Source organism: Hypanus sabinus, chromosome 16 (assembly GCF_030144855.1).
Source record: "Hypanus sabinus isolate sHypSab1 chromosome 16, sHypSab1.hap1, whole genome shotgun sequence".
Classification (NCBI taxonomy): Eukaryota; Metazoa; Chordata; class Chondrichthyes; order Myliobatiformes; family Dasyatidae; genus Hypanus; species Hypanus sabinus.
The window spans coordinates 28,802,406-28,817,534 of record NC_082721.1 but is presented as its reverse complement, the minus strand read 5'-3'; the positions used below and the strand labels follow the sequence as shown (position 1 = coordinate 28,817,534).

The 15,129-nt window shown below is 44.8% G+C and overlaps 1 protein-coding gene across 1 annotated transcript in view; it reads left to right on the top strand.

The window, feature by feature from the left end:
* Positions 1–203: 203 nt before the first annotated feature.
* Positions 204–15,129, top strand: part of cilp2 (cartilage intermediate layer protein 2) — a 79,016-nt gene continuing 64,090 nt past the window's right edge. Inside the window, exons 1-4 of the mRNA XM_059992405.1 lie at positions 204–270; positions 3,788–3,889; positions 10,219–10,488; positions 11,179–11,361. Coding sequence (XP_059848388.1) covers positions 204–270; positions 3,788–3,889; positions 10,219–10,488; positions 11,179–11,361 — 622 coding nt within the window. The remainder of the gene's footprint in view (positions 271–3,787; positions 3,890–10,218; positions 10,489–11,178; positions 11,362–15,129) is intronic.

The window sequence follows — 15,129 nt, the reverse complement described above, 5'->3', positions numbered from 1 at the left end:
TTGACCCAGTAACATATATAAGGGCAAGTGAGCTGTCACAGCCCACAGTCTCTGCTCTCCACAGCCTCAGCACTGCATTACCTTCCACTGACCTACAGACCTGACAAGTACTTTACAAAGAGTCCACTGTATTTTTATATTTAAATAAAACAACTTGAGGTCTTCCTAAGAGGCAGCGACTTCCACGTTTAGTGGAGAAGGAGATGGAGGGATCAGCAGCCTGGATTTTCCTCATCTTTCTTGTCTTGCAACAGTACATTTCAGCTCAAGGTAAGACACTTTTCAATAGTATAAATATGAAAGGTCCCTATTTTCCTGAATATTGTTTTCAACTGGACTTTCCTTTATAGGAGTCTGCAATAATATTTGACTAATTGTCTGGTGTTTTTGCAAAGTTTTGAAAGAAAATTAATCAATTGACTCTTGATTGTTAGATCTGAGCCTTCATCTGCTTTCAAGTGACAATGATTTCACTCACCTCTTCTACATCTTGTTCCCTTTATTACTTTTTCTGAAATTATTCCTTCTTGAGGATGTACACTTTCCCCCTGACCGTACTTAATTCTTGCGTGGACTTTCGAAAATCTGAGCTTATTAAATTTGTGAGTTCTATGTGATGGCACGGACACATTAACTTAATGTCTGGATTATTTTCTGAGCCTGAAGATCATTGGTTGAAACTATTCCGCAGATTTGAACACACAATCCAGGCGGAAGTTCTCAGGATTTCTCTCTCAGATGAACATAAGTGATCACAGTTTTCTATTCTGAACAAGAGAGGTAGAGTTCTTCCTGGTGTCCTAAGCTCAAATCCTAGCCCTCAATCGACATTTCTAAAACAGATTATTTGGTAGTCATCACAGCTCTTTGTGGCATTCTCGCTATGCACATTTGCTGAAATGCTTTCTATTTAAAATTGTAACAACATTTCAAAAGTGTTCTGATGGCTTCCGGGCGTTTTGGGGTCTCTTTATCAGGGACTGAACACCACATGTGGAATTCGAGCTTTTGGTGCTAACATTGGTATCTTCTCTGACTAACGGTTCGGACAGTTGTTACAAATTTGGGGTGAAATAGCTGGGGGATTAAGTGGGGAACTCCCATATTCAGTGCCTGAGCTGTGCCATGTTTAGCTGCTTTTAACATGATAAATAGCAGAATAATATATCAGCATCTGGGACAATCAGGACCGTGAGGAGATTCTTGTTGATATGTGAAGTAGCTCTTGACTCCCTATGGGACGTGAGGCAAAATGAACAGTGCATTTCAGCATCTCTTGGATAACCAACATAAATCGATGTACCCAGCTAGCTGAAGGAGATGGTGGGATAAATTTTCTCAGAATTATACCAAACAACAATCTCCACTCTCCTCTATTGCACACGCCTCCCTTCACTCATCCCTTCCAAGGACCAGTCTTTCTCATCCACTGGGGGCTAAACTGACAGTGTGGGTGAGAACGTCACTTGCTCTGTCCAGGGCCCTGCAGAAGAAATGAACAGATGTGTCAGAATTGCACACTGACCTCTGACCCCCTTGCTTACATGTGTCAAGAAGACAATAGCAAGGGCAAAATAGGGACTTGTCTGTACCTACAGAGGGAAAGAGCTTTGTCATGTCTTCAAAGCATTAAACTAATTCAAAGGAAGACACGGGAGTCCAAAATGCAGGTCTAACTTTGAGTTTACTTTTAGTGAGGCGTATGCCTATCACACGGTAGTCTGATGACACATGCATTTAATGCATTTTTATATATAACCCGTAATTAATCATTTAAATGAACAAGAAAGCTTAACCAGCCAATATATATACAAGTTTACACAAATATTATTGAAATATTAAATACACAACAAGCTTAACTGATGAATTATGAGCACCAAGTGATACAACCAGATAGATACTCTGTTACAACCAAGGTAAAACTGGGGTGTGATATAGGAAATGTTGATGTCAATTTGTGCATGGCAAGATCCCACAAGCAGTAATACTTAATGGTCTAATCCCCTAAATCTATGATGTTAAAATGAAAAAAATAAGTCAAGCTGAATTGATGAGAAATCCTCCACTCTCTGAGTGAAGCAATTTGATTCTTGTATCCACCTAAGAGAGGACAAGAGTCTTGACCCATTTCACTTGAAAGACACAATTCCCCCTAGCTCAGTGCTTCTGCGGCATTGTTCCAAGAACATCATCTGGATAACAGGCTCCTCTTGTGGACTTGAATAGAACTGTCATAACCAAGCTTATGATACGGAAGGCCATCCAGCCCATTGTTCCAGAGGTGTTGAGGTTGAAACTGAGAGAACAGAGAAAGAAAGTTCATGTTTCATGAGACCCACGATCATCTCAGCTTATCCTTCCAACCTTCCCCAACATCACTCACGACTTGCACATTTCTATAGAAGCCTTCACAGTGTCAGGATGACCTACGCACATTGCAGACAACAAAACAGCTTTAAATCGGTTTAGAAAGGAATAGTTAATTTACTGGAAGCATTTCCAGAAGCTATGCATTCGAAAAGAATTAGGTAATATTCATAAATGGAAATCTGCAGGATTGCGGGGAAAGTACAAAAGACAGACTGAAGAGAAGAGACATGGGCTGGGTGAGTTAATGGTCTAAATAGTCTAACTGTTTAAATATTTCTTCATAATAAACAACCACGCTGCCTTTAATGTGCCGCTTCTTGTAAAATGATACCAAGAACGGCTGAAATTACTGTTGCTCTATTTTCTCTTACTGTCCACGCTATTAAAAATTGTGATGGGAATAGCACTGATTAGATACAGAGAAGAGGCTCCTCCACACAGCCTCAGCAAACATTCCCAGCACAGGGGCCAAATGGATTAGACACACTGGAAAGCCCCCTTTTCATTGCCCCATCCAGGGCAGGGACAGCAAAGGTTAAAGCGGAGGAAAGCTTTGTTGTCCCGTTAAACACCACTGAAGAAAGGACAGTACAGAGTAGACATTAAGAAAAGCTCCCTCTGTTTTGTTTGGAAATGTACGTGTGTGAGTGTATTGATATCTCCCGAAGTTTAAATGATCCTGTTTGAAATTTTGAACAATGCTTTCAAACAATTTCTTGCCTAATTGATAGCAGAGAGATTTGGAAATCTATCTCCATTCCTCGTCACTCTTGCTCCCAATATTTATTTTGGGCCTGATGTTGACTGGCAGGTGAGTGTTACTGTTAAGACAAGTTTTTTCAAAACTATAACCATATAATAATTACAGCATGGAAACAGGTCATCTCGGCCCTTCTAGTCCATGCCGAACGCTTACTCTCGCCTAGCCCTACATACCTGCACTCAGCCCATAACCCTCCATTCCTTTCCTGTCCATATACATATCCAATTTTTTTATTAAGTGACGAATTTGAACCTGCCTCTACCACTTCTACTGGAAGCTTGTTCCACACAGCTACCACTCTCTGAGAATGGAAGTTCCCCCTCCTGTTACCCCTAAACTTTTGCCCCTTAACTCTCAACTCATGTCCTATATAACCATATAACACAAGAGATTCTGCAGATACAGGAAATACAGAGTAATATACACAAAGTGCTGGAGGAATTCAGCAGGTCAGGTTTTCTTCTGGAGGGAATGAACAGTCGATGATTGTTTCATCAAGACACAAATATTTCCTGCATTTTTCTGATGAAGGACCTTGGCCTGATATGTTGGCTGTTTATTCCCTTCTATAGATGAATCCACCTGCTGAGTTCCTCAAGCATTTTATATGTTTTTAAAATCTGTTCTTTTCAAATGGTTTGTTTCCATTCATACTTTCCACAGCTGCCAAAGAGAGCCAGCCCAGACTCCAGAAATCGAAACAGGATCGGAGGAATCAGAAACTGAGTAACAACGAGGTACAGAAACTGCGCTCAGGTAAACAGAACAGTAAAATGAGAATAAAATACTGCAGATGATGTAAATCTGAGACAAAACAGAAAACGCAGTGTCCTCTAGTCCTAGACTCTCCCATCAAACGAAACATCCTCTCCATAGCCACCCTATTCGATAGGTTTCAATGAGGTCACCCCTCATTTTTATTCAGCAAGGCCATTCTAATGAGCAGTTATCAGTATGGAACATGAAGTGGATGCTGGAATCTGGAACAAAACCCTCGCTGCTGGAGGAATTCAGGGAGTCCCATAAAATCTGTGTAGAGAAATGAGGTGATTTAGGTTGAGCTCCTCTGTAATGAATTCTTCAGGCCTGTGTGGGGCGCCAGAGAGCATTGGGCTCCATGGCTTATAGAGCATCTGAACTGATTAATTGTCGTTTATCGACAGTTATTAATATTTAAGAGTTCCTTGTGTTTTCCTTGAGTGACTCACTCTTTGTAATACGGTCTCCTGGGTGTCTTGTATTTAAGCTTCTTAAGTTTATTTTGATAGGCTTAAGGATTCAATGTGACTTGCATTATTTAAGCAGATGCCTGATTGGTCCTAATCATGGGGTCCTAGTTTTGAGAATGCTACTTCTTGCAGTGTTGCTTGGCCGAGCCACTGGTGTTGTTTTGGAGTTTTTATGAATACGCCCTTCTCGCAGTCTTTACACCAGAGTCTGTGGGTTCTGATATAGTCAGCACACACTGTGACAGAAGGATCATGCCAAGTAATGGGCCCAGTGGAGGTTGAACAGTGGCGTTTTGACATTGATAGCTGGAGGAGGGTGTGCCGCCTATTCTTAGTGCATGTCCTGAGTTTATGCTCTGAACTTCTCTACTCTACTTTCTGAGTTTTTCCAGTTCCAGTTCTCCGCTCCAAGCCTTTCAATTCACGAGTGCCTGAGGTCCCAGCTTCAGGGTCCTGTGTCTCAGGTCTCCCTCTTGAGTTCCCCATGTCTCTCAAGTTGTCCCTGGATCCTGAGTTTTCAGGTGTCCCTGGGCCGTCAGGTGAGGAGGGTCCTCTACTGAGTTCTTCAGGCCTGTAGAGGGTGCCAGAGAGCATTGGGCTCTGAGGGTTTTGGAGCACCTGAATTGGTTAATTGTTGTTTAATGACAGTTACTGATAGTTCAGAGTTCCCTGCGTTTTCCTTGAGCTACTCGCTCTGTAATGCAGTCTCCTGGTACCTTTTGTTTAAGCTTGTTCAGTTTATTTTGATGGGCTCAGGGACTCCATGTTACTTGTATTATTTAAGTGTGTAGCCCCCTGGTAAGCCTCAGGCTCCATCTAGAGGGAGCAGCCTTTGGCCCCACCAAACTGAGTAATCAAGTTTGTGTAGATGCTGTGCGATGTCCCCAACACGCCAAATAACAGACAGTACACCATATGCGAGTTAAGTGATTTCACTTTATAACTCTGACTATGTAGACAGTAAAGGAACAATATAAGAACCGTTAACAAAAAGAAAAAGGTGCCATTATTAACCAGTTTGTGCACACATCGTTGGAGATCTTACAGAACCGGGTCCCCCTTCCTCCAGTCGATGTCCTCCGAACTCCGCCAACTCACGAAAGGGACTGCCCTCGGTGATCAACCTAAAGCTCTACTCGATTCTGCCCGTGTCTCCTCCTCTCGCTGAAGACCCTGGGCCTCGGACTCCCGCTTGGGGCCCATTCCATTGCCCAGCTTACGGCGTTGCGTCTCCTCTCTCGGTCCCCATTACGCCTTCTCCCCAAAGCCCGCGAAAACAATAGCTTACAGACACTCAAGAAAGAATAGCATCTATCCCAATTGGTTAGCAAATGAATACAATTCTCTCTATCAGTAATTATAACCCAAACAAGCTGCGAGAGAGAAGTACTTTCTCAGCAGTTAACATACCAAAGAAGCCATTTTATTAGCCTTAGCAGTAACATAAAAGAAGAAACCCCTTACAAGTGGATGCCTGATTAGGTCTAATCGCGGGGTCCTAGTTTTCAGAATGCTACATCTCACGGTGTCACTCGACCGAGCCACCGATGTTCTTCTGCAATTATTATGAATCAACTCTTACTGCCACCTCTACATCAGAGTCAGACTTTGCTCTGCACCTAGGTTCCAATACAGCCAGAGCTTATTGTAACACCCTCATTCTGGTCTGCAATCCAGTTCCTTCATCTTCACTTACAGTTTGGATTGAGGGCCTCAGCCTGAAATGCCAACTGCCCATTTCCCTCCATGGATGCTGTGTGAACCGTCAGATCCTCCAAGTAGTTTGGTTTTTGAACTCAAAATGTGAACTCTCTCTCCACGGACTGTACAGTTCAGCACTTGCAACATTTTCTCTTTTGTTTAGCTGATGACATTGCTCATTAGGATTCTAACACTCTACTAAGTTTCAGTAGACAAAGGGAATGTGCGATAGCCTTGAATTCCATTCCTCAGGTATCTTAAACCCACAGCATGGATCTTCCCATAGTTTTGGTGCTCCTTCAGCCCTACCAGTTTTCCACAATGCGGCATACCCTTGTCCCTGACCCTCGGAGGGAGAGGCATTCCCTCAATATCACTAATCCTCCACCAGCAAGTGCCCTTCTAACAGAGTGGCATTCCCTTGGCCTTGCCCTTTTAGGCTGTGCAGCATTTCCTTGGTGCTGCCCCCTTTGACAGCGTGGCACTGCAGTGTCCCCTTGGACTAACCCCTGAGAGTGCAGCAATCCCTCGGCACTAACCCCACCTACAGTGCAGAGCTCATTTGGTACTGCTCCTCCAACAATACTGTGACCCTGGGCACAGCCCCCAGTTCCTGCTGCACTACTTGGCTGGCACAGCTCCTCCGAAACTGCAGTGTTTGTGCAGACAACCTTTCCAGGACTGCCCTTCCCTCTTCACTGCCTCTCGGACAATACTGTGATTCTCGGCACTGCCCCTCTGACCGTACGGAGTTCCTCCTGTGACACAGGAGTGGCGCTTGTATTTTTTTTGTGCTCTAGTCTCTCAAGTGGGCCTGGTCTCAGAGGCTGCTGACTCAGAGAGGAAGTGACGGCTGGATGCTAAGTATGGTGCTGATTAGAAAATTGCGATCAATGACCAAAGCTCCCTGGGAAATCCAGCGGCTTTGAATGGCAGCCCTGCAGCATGAGCAAGAAAACACACTGTGTGCCTGGGAGGTGGCCATGATTGACAGCCCACCTAATGCAACCATTCGGTCAACCATCCGCAAGTAACCAGGTCACTGAGCATTCCCTTGTCGCCGACTCGTTTAAAGGAACAGTGTGCCTTCACGGCCAAGTAACCCCTTGAAAGGGCTTGATCAGCGATTGCCATATCTTCTTGTTTGATTTTATCAATTTTGGGCTCTTTGTGGATTTCAGCTGGTCACCTGTCGTAGTGTGCATCCTCCATCTAGGCCCATCACACCCCAATATTCTACCAGAACTGAGAAATTCTAACTTGGTTCCTCCCCACCATTTCTTCCTCCTTCCCAACACGATCCAAAGCCACAAAGGGCTCTATATCACTGGAAAAGGTTTTTCAGCCCATCATGTCCGTGCCAACCCTTCTGCCATCTACACTAACCCTGCATTCGGCCCATATCCTTTTAAGCCTTGCCAATTTAAGTGCCTGTTTAAATGTCTCGTAGACAAGGTGACTGAATCTGATGCCACCACCTTCTCTAGCAGCAAGTTCCACTGACAGTGTGTAAGAAAAAAACTTTCTCCTCAATCCTCTGTTGTTTTTAATACCCCTATAATGGGTAGAAGATTCTATCTACCACATCTATAATACTTTTATCTACATCTACACAATCATACCCCAGTCCCCTTCTCTCTGGAAAACAATCCCACCCCATCCAATCTCCCTATGAATAATGTCCTCCAGTCCTGGCAATATGCCGGTGAATCTTTCCATTCTGTTCAGCATAACCACATTTTTTTCAAAAGTACAGCACCAGAACTGAAGACAATACTCCAAGCCCAACCAATGTCATTCAAAGAAACTCTGTCTGGGAGGCTCCTTGGCCATTTGTATCTTCACAGCTCTTGGAGTGAATTCTTCGATTAATTCCACTCCTCTAACTTTGCACACAGTAATGTCCCACTTGTTTTGACAGAGTTGGTGGAGGGGATTTGGGTGACCAGGGTACACATGAGAAAGAGGAGAAGAAGCAGGCTATTTGGTCCCTCAAACCTACTCTAACATTTAGTAAAACCATGGCTGATGGCTGATCCAGTCTGGGGCACAACACCGATTTCCCATTCTCTTCCCATACTCTTTGTAATTTAAATGTTTGCTAATAGGACGGCACGGCAGTATAATGGTACAGCACCAGCAATCACCGATAGGGGGTTCAATTCCCACTTCTACCTGTCACAGGTTTGTATGTTCTCCCTGGGACTGCATGGATTTCCTCTGGATGCTCCAGTTTCCTCCCACAGTCCAAAAGATGCACAGATTAAGGTTTGTGAGTTGAGGGCATGCTACATTGGTGCTGGAAACATGGTGATGCTTGTGGGCTGCCCCAAGTACAATCGTTGGACTGTGTTGGTCATTGACGCAAAACATTACTGGATGTTTCGATGCACATGTGACAAATGAAGCTAATGTTTAAAATCTCTATTTTGGTTATATTCAGTGACTTCGCCTTCCCTGCTTCCTGGGGTGGGGGAGTTCCAAAGAATTACAACCATGAGAAAAGAAATCTTCTTGTCTCCATTTTAAATGGTCGATTGTCTCATCTGGAAACATGCTGTCTTAGGAATCCCACTGTGAGAAACCTCCTCTTAGCAACAACTCTTTCTATCTTCTTTGAATCTCATATGCTTCAATAAGATCACCTTCTCAATCTTTCTCCATATGTTAATCTCTTCATCTTTTCTGCAGTGCCTGCGATGCAGGAATGCATTCTTTAAACGTGAGCAGTGGTACACACTTCTCAAACCGCACCATCACCAGCACCCTGCAATGTTGCATTGAAACTTTCCTTCTTTAATACACATGTCCCTTGAAATAAAGACCAACACTCCATAGCCTTCCTAAAGACTTGATGTACTTAATTTGAATGTTAACTTTTGTGCCTCATGTATCAAATCTCTAAATACCTTTGGCTACAACATTTTGTCATCTCACTCCATTTAAATGATAATATGGTTTCTCGCTTTTTTCTTCCAAAGTGGATCTCATATTTCCCCACGCTGCCTTCCAAATGCCAGCGTGATGTCACTCACATAACCTATCCATGTCCCTGCGCAGGCTCTTTTGTGTCCTCCTCACAACTGTTCTGCAAGTTTGTCTACGTGGCTCCTTCGTCCAACTTATTAATACAGTTCTTTTTTCTTTCTTTTTAAATCTTTTTATTAATTTTAAACAAACATAAATGAAACATGAATACAAAGTGTTTGAGAGTACATAATTAATAGTTTAAATAGACATTCATATAATAATAAAATATATAACCTCCCAAACTCATAACATTGATGAACAAAGAAATAAAAAAAAAAGACCCCAGAGAAAAAAAGAGAAAAAAAACTAACCTACATGGGCCATTGAATAATGTTAAGTACATATACGTAGTGCCAATAACTCCGAATCTCCATCCAAACAATTAAGGATAATATAAGTAAGGTTTAGGAAAAGTCAATTCAACTCATAATACAGTTAATAATTCGTTGAGGCCCCAACACAAATTCCTTCCAAACTTGGCCAATCTGAAAATAATCCATTTATTTCTGTTAGTTAGGCACTCCCAATCCACATTGTTACAAGATTTTAAATGGACAGAAAAGGCAGAAGGGATAAGGCATTAGCTATTTTTTTCCACTCATGTTGCCTTACCTCAACATTTGGCAACTTTGCTGCCAACTCTATGTTTTTGACATTCCTGAAGATTTACCCTATATTGTTATATAATACCAGACTTAGAGCAGCCGATTCCCTTGTAGAGATCAACAAACTATGCTGGAAAAACTCAGCAGGTCAGGCAGCATCTGTGGATAGAAATGGACGGTTGTTTAGATGTTCAGATGAAGGGTCTCAATTGGAAATGTCTACTGTGCAATTCCCTACACTAATGTTGCCCCCCCCCCACCAGGTTCTCCAGCATCATGTATGTTACTCCCAAGTTCCAGCCTCTGCTCTCTCCTGTGTTTCCCTTGTCCTGATCTTTCTTAAACGTAATAAGACTCTTTGTCTCCTACCCCACCACCCAGCAGAGTGTTTCAGATTCAACCACCGGCAAAGTTCCCTCCTCAGACCCTCTCACCTTGCCTTAAACCTTGCCTTACGCCTCTACCATCCAATAGACAAATTCAAGCTCTTTGTTTGATGTTCATGGTTTGTTGCTCCCAGATGTGACGGAGTGGACCTCCTGGTTCAACATCGACCATCCTGGTGGGCATGGAGACTTCGAGCGGCTGGAAGCGATCCGCTTCTACTACCGGGAGCGCGTGTGCGTGCGGCCCACATCCATCGAGGCACGCACCACCGACTGGGTGAAGGCGGACCAGACCGGGGAGGTGGTCCATTACAGCCCCGACAAGGGCTTCTGGTGTGTGAACAAGGAGCAGCCACGGGGCAGGGTTTGCTCCAACTACCACATTCGATTCAAGTGCCCTCTAGGTAGGCTGTCTTTCTCTTTCTGACCCTGCTGGGGTTGGCTCTTGCTCCGCGGGCTTCTTCTCTCCAGCTGTTTGCGAACAGAGCCACGCCAGCCCCATTCTGCCAACAAGCCCACTCACTCACTTCCACGCCAACCCTCTGACACCCTCCACACCCAAAATCTCCACCACACTTCTCACAACCCCTCACCCCACCCCACTCATATTCCCCAACCTCCCTCTCCACTCCCATCTGCTTTCGTCACTTCAAAGACCCTACCCCGTTCCTCCCTCCCCCAAACCCCCACCTCCCCCACTCCCACCCTTCATTCTCTCTCAAAAATTCCCTGCTCCTTCTCCTCCTCCAAGACTTTGTTTAAAACTTTTTTTTTGACATTTGCTCAACTATGCTAAAAACTTGTTGGGGGCATGAATATACTTTTCTGATACACCCCCCCCCACTTTGAGAATATTTTTGCTATACTAAAAGGAGCCACACAAATATAAATTAACAACACACACACAAAATACTGGAGGGACTCAGCAGGCCAGGCAGCGTCTATGAAGAAGAGTAAACATTTCGGGCCGAAACCCTTCAGCAGGACTGATATACATTGTTGTCCTGGGGTGGTCGTGTTGAACTAATAGAGCACATTGCGACATGTGATGGTGGTCTCTGCACTCAGATTCTCTCTGTCTGCTCCATCTGCAGTTCACACCCGCTGGTCACAGTGGTCGGAGTGGAGTCCGTGTACGGCCACAGCCTGTGGCAGACAGGGAGTCCAAGCTCGGCAGCGGACTTGCACGGATAACGTGCGTTTTCGGTATCTCACACGTCCGAGGTGCCAGGGAAAAGCCATCGAGCATCGAGAATGCAACATGCCCCCATGTCAAGGTGAGAGCAAACACACAAGAAAACAGAAGTTTGTGTGGGGGTGGGGGGGACTGCCCTGCTGTTCAATATGATCACTGCTGCTTCACACCAGATACCATATCCTCTTTGCCAGATCCACATAGCCCTCATCTTTCAAAAAGTTACCCCGGTCTCTCTAAATAACTGCTTTGATCTAGCATCCACAACCCTCTGGGGTAGGTATTGTTACGATAGGCAACCGACTGTGCCACCTTTCGGAGTTCAGATGCTTCGATTCCCCGGTCTACGGAGAAATGGCGGAGCCACTTTCAAGATTCGTTCCCGCCCCGCTAATCAGCGGCCATGTTTTGACAACAAGATTTTCATATTTAAAAAGAACCTGAACTGAGGTGCGGGACTCAATTGTCAGCTCAACTTTGCATGCCATCTAGTGTCTAGTTTGGAAACTGTTCTCGCCTGTGTCGTATCGAGTCTCGATTTGAGGCTTGGAGACACTAACATTTGGGTCCTCACCATCCCAATCCAGGTCTCTCATCACAAGAAATTCCAGAGATTCAAACACAACCTAAAATTTATCATTTGTTATATATGGTTTATTATTATTGTAAAACACTAATACTTGTTTTCAGTGGAATCTGGACAGATCATGCGAGGTTGTGAAAAGGGCATGGGTTACTGAGAGAGAGACTGGATAAAGGGTGTGGGTTACTGAGAGAGAGACTGGATAAAGGGTGTGGGTTACTGAGAGAGAGACTGGATAAAGGGTGTGGGTTACTGAGAGAGAGACTGGATAAAGGGTGTGGGTTACTGAGAGAGAGACTGGATAAAGGGTGTGGGTGATAGAAAGATGACTGGATAAAAGGTGTGGGTTACAGTGGGTTAGACTGGAGAAAGGGTGGGGGTTACAGAGAGATAGACTGGATAAAGGGTGTGGGTTACAGTCAGATGACTGGATAAAGGGTGTGGGTTACAGTGGATTAGACTGGATAAAGGGTGTGGGTTACAGTCGGATAGCCTGGAGAAAGGGCATTGGTTACAGTGAGATACACTGGATAAAGGGTGTGGATTACAGTGAGATAGACTGGAGAAAGTGTGTGGGTTACAGAGAGATAGACTGGATAAAGGGTGTGGGTTACAGAGGGATAGAATGGATAAAGGGTGTGGGTTCCAGTGCGTTAGGCTGGATAGAGGCTGTGGGTTCCAGAGAGTTGATCAGATAAAGGGTGTGGGTTACAGAGGGATGGACTGGAGAAAGGGTGTGGTTTACGCTGAGATAGACCGGATAAACAGTGTGGGTTACAGAGAGATAGACTGGAGAAAGGGTGTGCGTTACAGTAGGATAGAGTGGATAAAGGGTGTGGGTTACAGTGCGATAAATTGGATAAAGGGTGTGGGTTACAGTGCGATAAATTGGATAAAGGGTGTGCGTAACAGTAGGATAGAGTGGATAAAGGGTGTGGGTTACAGTGCGATAAATTGGATAAAGGGTGTGGGTTACAGTGCGATAGATTGGATAAAGGGTGTGGGTTACCGTGGGATAGACTGGATAAAGGGCGTGTGATACAGTGAAATAGACTGGATAATGGGTGTGCGTTACAGTGGGATAGACTGGATAAAGGGTGTGGGTTACAGTGCGATAAATTGGATAAAGGGTGTGGGTTACAGTGGGATAGACAGGATAAAGGGTGTGGGTTACAGAGAGATGACTGGATAAAGGGTGTGGGTTACAGAGGGATAGAATGGATAAAGGGTGGGGGTTACAGTCGGGTGACTGGAGAATGGGTGTGGGTTACAGTGAGATAGACGGGAGAAAGGCTGTGGGTTACAGAGAGATGACTGGATAAAAAGTCTGGGTTACAGAGGGATAGACTGGATAAAGGGTGTGGGTTACAATGAGTTGACTGGAGAAAGGGTGTGGGTTACAGAGAGATGGCTGGTTAAAAGGTGTGGTTACAGCGGGATAGACTGGATAAATGGTGTGGGTTACAATGAGATAGACTGGATAAAGGGTTTGGGTGATAGTGGGATAGACTGGATTAAGGGTGTGGGTTACAGTGGGATAGACTGGATAAAGGGTGTGGGTCACAGTGAGATAGACTGGATAAAGGGTGTGGGTCACAGTGGGATAGACTGGATAAAGGGTGTGGGTTACAGAGATATGACTGGATAAAGGGCGTGTGTTACTGTGGGATGACTGGATAAAGGGTGTGGGTTACAGTCAGGTGACTGGAGAATGGGTGTGGGTTACAGTGAGATAGACAGGAGAAAGGGTGTGGGTTACAGAGAGATGACGGGATAAAAGGTCTGGGTTACAGAGGGATAGACTGGATAAATGCTGTGCTTTACTCTGGGATAGACTGGATTAAGGGTGTGGGTTACAATGAGATAGACTGGAGAAAGGGTGTGGGCTACAGTGGGATAGACTGGATAAAGGGCGTGTGATACAGTGAAATAGACTGGATAATGGGTGTGCGTTACAGTGACGTAGACTGGAGAAAGTGTGTGGGTTACAGTGAGACGACTGGAGAAAGGGTGTGGGGTACAGAGAGATGACTGGAGAAAATGTGTGGGTTAAAGTGGGATAGACTGGAGAAAGGGTGTGCGTTACAGTGGGATAGACTGGATAAAGGGCGTGTGATACAGTGAAATAGACTGGATAATGGGTGTGCGTTACAGTGGGATAGACTGGATAAAGGCTTTGGGTGATAGTGAGATGACTGGATAAAGGGTGTTGGTTACAGTGGGATAGACTGGAGAAAGGGCGTGTGATACAGTGAAATAGACTGGATAATGGGTGTGCGTTACAGAGAGATAGACTGGATAAGGGGTATGGGTTACAGTGGGATAGAGTGGATAAAGGGTGTGGATTACAGTCAGGTGACTGGATAAAAGGTCTGGGTTACAGAGGGATAGACTGGATAAAGGGTGTGGGTTACAGTGACGTAGACTGGAGAAAGTGTGTGGGTTACAGTCAGGTGACTGGAGAAAGGGTGTGGGTTACAGAGAGATGACTGGATAAAAGGTATGGGTTACAGTAGGATAGACTGAATAAAGGGTGTGGGTTACAGTCAGGTGACTGGAGAATGGGTGTGGGTTACAGTGAGATAGACGGGAGAAAGGCTGTGGGTTACAGTGAGATGACTGTTTAAAGGGTGTGGGTTACAGTGGGATAGACTGAATAAAGGGTGTGGGTTACAGTCAGGTGACTGGAGAATGGGTGTGGGTTACAGTGAGATGACTGGATAGAGGGTATGGGTCACAGTGGGATTGACGGGAGAAAGGGTGTGGGTTACAGAGAAATAGACTGGATACAGGGTGTGGGTTACAGAGACAGACTGGACAAAGGGTGTGGGTTACAGAGAGATAGACAGGACAAAGGGTGTGGGTTACAGAGAGATAGACTGGACAAAGGTTGTGGGTTACAGAGAGATGACTGGATAAAGGGTATGGGTCACAGTGGGATTGACGGGAGAAAGGGTGTGGGTTACAGAGAAATAGACTGGATACAGGGTGTGGGTTACAGAGACAGACTGGACAAAGGTGTGGGTTACAGAGAGATAGACAGGACAAAGGGTGTGGGTTACAGAGAGATAGACTGGACAAAGGTTGTGGGTTACAGGGAGATGACTGGATAAAGGGTGTGGGTTACAATGGGGTAGATTGGATAAAGGGCGTGTGATACAGTGAAATATAGTGGATAAAGGGTGTGGGTCACAGTGGGATTGATGGGAGAAAGGGTGTGGGTTACAGTGGGATAGACTGGAGAAAGGGTGTGGGTTACAGTGAGAT